This window comes from Ictidomys tridecemlineatus, chromosome 11, assembly GCF_052094955.1.
Source record: "Ictidomys tridecemlineatus isolate mIctTri1 chromosome 11, mIctTri1.hap1, whole genome shotgun sequence".
Lineage (NCBI taxonomy): Eukaryota > Metazoa > Chordata > Mammalia > Rodentia > Sciuridae > Ictidomys > Ictidomys tridecemlineatus.
This window is the reverse complement of record NC_135487.1, coordinates 129,047,681-129,055,760: the sequence shown is the minus strand read 5'-3', so window position 1 is coordinate 129,055,760 and position 8,080 is coordinate 129,047,681. Positions and strand designations below refer to the sequence as shown.

General features: G+C 47.1%; 1 protein-coding gene across 1 annotated transcript; it reads left to right on the top strand.

The window, feature by feature from the left end:
• The first annotated feature begins 5,624 nt into the window (after nt 1-5,624).
• On the top strand, nt 5,625-6,293 carry LOC101973932 (uncharacterized). Its single transcript, XM_013361124.4, has one exon. It carries the CDS (start codon nt 5,642-5,644, stop codon nt 5,981-5,983), a length of 342 nt encoding a protein of 113 aa, XP_013216578.2. The 5' UTR covers nt 5,625-5,641; the 3' UTR covers nt 5,984-6,293.
• The last annotated feature ends 1,787 nt before the right edge of the window (nt 6,294-8,080 follow it).

The window sequence follows — 8,080 nt, the reverse complement described above, 5'->3', positions numbered from 1 at the left end:
TCACTCTTATATAAGTAACTTCCTTTGTAAAGTAGACACTCTGGGAAACAGGAAGGTCCAGGGAATACAAGTAACATTTGGGACCTGTCCTCTGAGCTGATTACTTCTGCACACTGTGGAGCCCACAGGGCCTGTGGAAGGACTGGTCCCAAGGACATGCCCGCATGTCCTAAGGGTGGCGGGCAGCAGAGGGTAAGCAGAAGACAAACCTGCTCTCCTTCAGCCCTTGCCCCTTGCCCACGTATGCTTTCCAGAACATTCCAGGCAGCCTCCAGCATTTGCATCAGGCATTCTCCTACCTGGAATGCTCTTCCTTCAGGTGTCTTAGGAGCTAACCCTTCACTTTCTTCAAGTCTTTCTGATCTCAAAGAGGACTTAAACCACTACCCTCACCTTCTTGGTGCTCCTAATTGCCTATACTATTCCTTTTCCATCACGTTTAACGCATCATTTACACCATCTTCCTGTTTGCTGATTACTTATTTCCATCCTCCCCTCTAGAATGTGGACTTCCTAAGGTCATAGGCCTTTGTGATGGTTCACGGACACACCTCGAGAGTCTAGAATACCCTGATACACTGCGGGCCTTCAGTTGTCAATTAAATAAATAGAAAGAGTTCCTTTTCTATCAAGCCAGGAAACTCTCAGAATTTTCCACTGTCACCTGTAATCCCTGGTAAAGACAAGGCTAGGCAGGGCCTCCCTGCCGAGCGCATACTCCAGGAGGGAGGTTCCGGGACATGTCAGTACCTGACCACTCCTTGGCTTGTCATCCTAGGTGACTTGCCATCGCAGATGACTTGCATTTAGCTTGAGAAATAACTGACCCTGCTCAACCTTGAGATGTCCACCTCTCAGCACAGGGGCTACTGCAGTCCCCCCAGGGCTGAGCCCGAATTCTGAGAGTCAGTCTGTTTTGGAGTAACCAGATAGTGTTTGGAAGGGGAAAGCAGGTGAACGTTTGCCGTTTCTGGGCTTTTTCTCATGTGGGAGGGAGGAGATATAGATATTACACGATACGTGTGTGGAAAAGTGCTGGGAATGAAGTCTACCAAAGTATACTGTGTCTACGTGAGAGTATACCACGATACATCACATATCAATTGTGTATAATGCAAATCCAGTGTGTTTCCCAAAGCTAGAAGAGCTATATATCAGATTGTATAAAATATGAACAAATATACACATATCTGATTTTATAGATATAATGTATACGATATATATGATTTTACATATGATTATCATGCACTCATTAAAATAACAATGACAGAGAGAACGTCAAATAATAATGAGTAGAGCAAGCCATTCGGGACAAGGAAGGTACCAAGAGTGAAACTGATCAAATTTTGTGGTGTGCATGTAGGAATGCGGCATAATGAATCCCACACCTACGTATAGCCATAATGCACCAGTAAAACGATAAAATAAATTACAGGCTATGATTTTGCTGTGTTTTTGAAATCCTCATGGAATAAAAAGTTAGATGACATTAAAATGAAAAAGAATGAGAACAAGTCAGTCTCCATTTGAGAAAGAAATCCCACTTACAGATTGCACAGAGGAGTGAACTAAACATGGATATTGTTGGGGAGAAGCTCTTCCCTCATGGGCAGAGGCTGCTTCGTTAAAATCAACGTCACAGTAGAAAAGGAAAAGAAAGAATTCTTGTGATCACAATTTCAAAAATCTGGACTTCCTTCCTTAATTTATCTTTCCTTTCATGCGCTAAGGTTTTTTGCTACATAAGAAAATATGCATTTTATCTGGGTACAGGAAGGGAGTGTCCTTAGAATAAAACACAAATTCTGGTAAGAAAATGGGAAGGGAGGGGAAACAACCCCCTTGTCATAACGGTGGTTTTAGGTGTGAGAAAACCATCCTCCTGCGTTGGACAAGCGTTGCCCTCGATTATCAGAGGAGCGTTTCCTTCTCTCCCTGAAGGAGAGAGCTTATTAACACAGCCACCTCTTTCTCCCAGACATTGCTGAGTACCAGGAGAGATGCTCTGCTATCAGTAGCCTTGCCTGCCACCTCCTGGAACCTGGCCTGTGTATCCATCCGGTGGCAGGTCCTTCCCACTGGCTGGACACATACTCTCCCAGCGCTCAGCACCCTTCACAGTTCCCACCACCACCCTGTTGCTGACTCCCCCATATCACCCTCCACAGTGACTAATTGTCTGCCCAGGTGTTTGCCTCCGAAGACGCTTCTGTCGGATCAACAGCAGCAGCAGTGTGTTTTCCAAATCTAGAGGGGCCTTAGAAGCTGGTAGGGCCAAAGCCCCGCAGATGGAGGCAAAGGGACCCCCCATTCCGAGGCACTCCATCAAATGCTTTTGAAAGCTGCCAGAGTGACAGGATGTCCTATCTTCTCCAGGCTTCAGACCTGATTTCCCTGCGATGAAACTTCACAAAGAAGGCTTCTGTCTCGTACTCACTGCCATGCAACATTCCAAGAGTGAGCTGAGAAAAGACCACACCATCCGCCATGCCAACCTTTTTTTAGCATCTCAGAAGAAGAAATTTTGATCACTTCCAAATTTTACAGTGATTCATTTGAATTTTTTATGCTCTGGGCATTGATTTCTGCCCTCAAGATAATATTGTTGATATGTAATTTTCTTGTTTCATAATTGTCTTAACCTGGCTTCTTTATTAACATGTGCCTGACATTTAACTTCCTGAGCAGGGAGTCCATAGGGGCTGGGACCTCAGGGAAGAGAAATCATTACAAAGGGAAAATGAGAAGGAAGGAAGGACCGTTCAAGAGGACATTCCTTTTGCTCATCACCAAGAACAACGGGTGGCTGAGTCCATGGGATTTTTTAAGGATCCTTAGGAAATGGTCTTGAAACTGTTTGCCCTGGAATGAAGGTAGGCATTTATCCATTGATGCCTCTCACTCCCCCCAATACCATCATTTGTCAAGTCTGGGCCCACGTGCAGTGACTCTCTCACACTTCTGGGTTGGACACACAAGAGCATGTGTGTTTCACGGTGCCCTGCACCTGCAGTATCATAGAAGCCCTGGATCAGGAAGGGAGAGGCACTCAGCATGGTCCTGCAGAGCAACTCGCGGTCTTTGTACAAAGCCCATCCAAGCCCACGTGGGAAGGACCACATGACAGTGTGTGGATAAAAGATAGGGCACAGAGGATCTGAGGATGTCCAAGAAGTATCAAGGACAGTCATCCAGCAAGTCCAAGAAACATTTAGGTGAGCAAGACAAGGAGGCAGGGGCCATGTTGCCGCAGTCTGGCTGGGCACAAAATCACGAGCCACCCCAGCAGGAACAAACTTTATTTCTGAACTCCACCAGCACACTCCACACATGCTCCCGGGGGGGGGGGGGGGGGAGGCCGAACGCCACACCACGTGGCTCCTCCCGGGATACACTACTCCAACAGAAAATCCCTCCTCCGGGAATCCCTCCTACCGCCCGCACTTCCCCAACCAATCGGCCTGATTTCAGGGCGGGTATTGCAGGTGGACCTTAATGGCCTCAGTTTTATCCTATCTCGAGCAAAATCATCGTTGGTTTGAGGGCTCAGGGCATCCCAGCTCCTGTTGCTGCATTGCACCTGGAGAAGGGATCCCCACGGGAGGCAGGGTCTCCAGGGCCTGCTGTCGCATGAGATAGAACCAGTGGCTGGATTAGGAAGACCAAGGTGCTTTGGAGCTGAGAGTCAGCCTGTCCTGCCCTCTTGTCACTGCCGGCTCTCCCGGTCCCTGGTGGAAGCCCCTCTGCCCTTCTACTGTCTTTAGAGTCTCTTCCTGGAGAGAAACCTCAGTAGAGCCAAAATAATCATTTTAGCTTTTTCTTTCCCTCCCAGGCTTGAGCAATCTAAGTGATGAATAAACAGAGTCACCACTTTTTCCACTTGGGGCCGTCCAAGCCATCGTGTTGATGGCCTCCAAGAAACATATGATTATTTCCACACTGAGCCACTCCACGGGCCTCGCCCTAGTGAAGAGTCAGCATCGTCCAGAGGACGGGACTTCTTCCTCCTCCAACATCCCCAGAGCCTTTTCCTTCACATTCTTTCAGCTGATGCCACCCACCCTCCCTTTAAACCCCAGACCTGAGTACAAAGGTCACTGTCAGAGTTAAAGTCCAGGTGACTGACGGCAAATGCCCAGGAAAGAGAGAGAGAGAAAAAAAAAACAACAGATCACCTTGGTAGTTTCATCACAAAAGCTGAGCCAACAGGTGGATGCAGCAACGGGGTGAATCATGCCTGACAGAGAGGAAGACAGGGCAGCCCCAATGATCCCATTTCCTTGAGGCAGGGCAGGTTCCCTGCATAAAAAGCCAGTTGGTGGAGGGCACCGCATCAGATCCCGCTGACCATACTGCCTGTCCTTCTCTGCACACCAGGTGAGTCTCTTGGAACTTCGGATCATTCTCTCTAGGCATTTGATTTGATTGGCACTGCGTAGACATTTCTGGTGTCTTCTCTCTGCCCTCTGCTGAAAGCTGATCATGGTCATGCAGACTGTCCAGCTGAATTACAGACTCCAGCTAGAGCTTTGTTTTAAAAGTAGTCATGGTTTGGGCTTGAAGGGACTTTAGGTGTCATTGGTTCTGCCCCGTCTGATCTCCAGTGTTAGTAAGAAGGGGATTGAGTAGCACAATAAAAAGTAGAAACGGGTCTATAGCACCTCGATTGGCATAATTCTGTCTTTAGTCATCATTTTAATCCCTCGGATCTTTATTCTCTCAATAAGTATTTTCACTATCAGAATTGCATTTTACTCATTTAAAAATGTTGTTCTCCAGTTGATTTTTAAAATTCAGCTTTATCAGTGTATAAATTACATAAAAATATGAATTCACCGATTTTAAATGTATAATTCAAGCTCTTTCCCAAAGTGATTGCATCATTTTACCTTCTCACCAGCAACGTATGAAAATTTAATTCCTCCACAGTCTTGTTATCATTTGGTGTTAGTGACCAAAATAAAGATATCAACAAATATTTTTTAAAACTTACTATATTTGGCATTTAGGCTGCTAAAAAATATTTGAGGCATCAGGGAATTCACTTCATAAACTACGTTTTATTCAGGAGAATAAGAACTAAAGCCCAAGCAGGAAGTTATCAGTGTCGGTTGATGAGGGCAAAGTGCTATAACAGTTGGAGGAGATAGAGATTTCCACAGGGCTTGCTCTAGCAAATTCCCCAGAAGTGCCGTTGGAGGTGAGGTGCAGGGGTGGTGTGGTATTTGAAAGCACTTGAGGCAGAGGTGCCTGTGAGCCAAGTGACAAGTGTGATCACGTGGCCTTCTGGAGAGGTCGGAGTGGCGCTAAAGGTGGGAGCCGTTCTGGTTATGAGTAGGTGGGGTTTGCTTTGTCTCTCTCTGATAATTCACATTTCTGAGTCTCACTCTGCCGGTGGCGGGAGCCTCTGCTGGGCTGGGCTGTGCGGCTAATGAGCTTTAAGGTGTGCAGCAGGAAAGCCCCGCTCCAGTGCCACAGAAGGATCACGTTGGAGTCCCTCCTCCAAAGACTCAGAAATCATCCAAGTATTCTTTGTGGTGCAAAGAGAGAAAGAAGAGCCTGTGCTTCTTAAGGGATGGTTTCTGAGTTCTTTCCCGCTCTCATCTTCTGTTCTGTCTCCAGGCCCAGCCGCCACGGAAGCATGAGTTCCCAGCAGCAGAAGCAGCCCTGCGCTCCACCCCCTCAGCTGCACCAGCAGCAGGTGAAGCAGCCTTGCCAGCCTCCACCCCAGGAACCATGTGTTCCCAAAACCAAGGAGCCCTGCCACACCAAAGTGCCTGAGCCCTGCCACCCCAAGGTGCCTGAGCCCTGCCACCCCAAGGTGCCCGAGCCCTGCCACCCGAAGGCTCCTGAGCCCTGCCACCCCAAGGTGCCCGAGCCCTGCCACCCCAAGGCTCCTGAGCCCTGCCACCCCAAGGTGCCCGAGCCTTGCCCCTCAACGGTCACTCCAGTGCCAGCTCAACTGAAGACAAAGCAGAAGTGACATGGTCAGAGCCACGCCTCTGAGGAGCCCACCACCGGATGCTGAACCCCTTCCCCATTCTGGCTTTCAAGTTCCGCCCATCTTATAGGACATGCTCTATCACCTAAGTCACAGTCCCTCTCTTATTTGCAACCCAAACCATGTGCTAGGAACTTGGGGGCATCTGAGCCTCTGAATTAGGCAGGGGGGGGGGGGCTTGGCACCTGAGCTGGGTTTGAGCTGCTCAGAATTTGTCTGAAGAGGGACTTAAGGGGAACCCAAGTGATCCAGCTCTGTCATTGTCCCCATTAAATTCCCTTCATGCCTCTGCTGACTGTGTGCGTCATTGTCTGACTACTCTCTTTTTCCTCATGAGGTGGGGGCTGTGTAGGGAGGCAGGAGGGGAAAGCGGGGGCTTTGTTCTGAAGGCAGCAATCCTGACGCTGGGAGTGTGGGAGGTCCTTACCGCTGGGCCTCCCGAGCTAGGGAGGAACAGTGTCCCCTGCCACACAAAGGCTGCTGCTTTGGGCACGCAGGGACGCAGCAGGGCTCTCTCTCCCCCTGCTGCTCAGTGCGTCACACTGGAGTTTAGTCAGTACTTGTCCCAGCTGAGCCAGAGGCGCCTGTGAGTCAGGCCACAGGCTCTCTCGCCCCCGGTGCCTACCTCCAAATCTGGCTTCTTCAAACAACTCCTGTTTATTTCAAGGAACTTGGTGGCTGCCTATGAGTCTGCTCCTCCTCGTCTATTTCTTCTGGGGAACGCAAAACTGCACTCTTGTTATCTCGGTCCCTCCTCTCTATTCTCTGAGTGCCCCTTCTGTGCCAGAAAGGGGATAAGGAGACTCCATGGTGCCTTCCAGGGACACTTTACTCCCTGCCGCCGCCACCCCTCATTCAGACTCCCACACCACCAGACCTGGCCCCCTCACAGAGTCACACACAAAAGCCGGTCCACTGGAGTCCCAAGGCAGAGACTTTTTGTACACATATTGTGGTGAGAACCACAGGAAATGGAGACTGTTAAGCCCACCCACATCTTCCTAGAGTATAAGGAGACATGAAATGAAACAAAACAGACACTAACAGGGCATCGATATGTGTGCATATATACACTGGCATAAGATTGACACTTTTTGATTTTTATTTTTAATTGATGCATAATAATTGTACATATTTATGGTATACAGTAGGATGATTCAATGCATGTGTGCAATATATAATGATCAAGTCAGGGTAATCAGAATTTCAACTCATGGTTTTTTTTCATATTTGGGGACTTTGAACTCTCTCTTGCAGTTTATCCTAAAATATATAATTTCTAATGTGAACTATAGTCATCCTACTCTGTTATAGAACATTGGAGCTTATGTTACTGGGGGACAAAGCACATCGTCCCGTGGTGCTATAAAAAGAGACATATTTTCCCTAGATTGGAAAATTAACTAATAAAAATATTATCCGCATTTGGTAAAACTGAAGCCATGGAGATTCTTTGATTCTTTTTCCCTGATTACATTCTTTAAAATAATACTATTTGGAAAACATGTACTTAGAAGTCTTTTTACCCTATGTCTTCTTGCTTAAGTGATAAATAAGCTTTACCATCACATCCAAGTGAGCATCTTCTAGTACCACAACCAACTAACCAAAAAAGCAAACAGTAGAAGGTATGCTCTAAAAACAAAATCGACCAAGTCACACTACACACATGTATGAATATATCACAGCAAACTCCACCATTATCTATATCTGTAAAGCATGTCTATAAAGGACATCTATAAAGCACCAATTTAAAAAGCAATGAATTGAAGGAAGACCAGTAGAGTGAAGGAAGAGGAACAGAGAGAGAGACAAGGGGGAAGAGAGAGGAAATACTGGGGACTGAAATGAGCAAATTATACTCTATGTGTGTCTGATTATGTCAAAATGAACCCCACTATTATGTATAACCATACATACTAATAAAAACATTTTAACAATGTGTTCTGATTAAGCTATTTGTATTAGGGTATTTGTATTAGGGTAGCTGCAGTAACAAACGGTCCCTGTTGCTGTTGCTCAGTTCAGTAGAAGTTGTTTATTCCTGGTGTCCAAGGTGGATTGGCAAGGTCTTTGCTC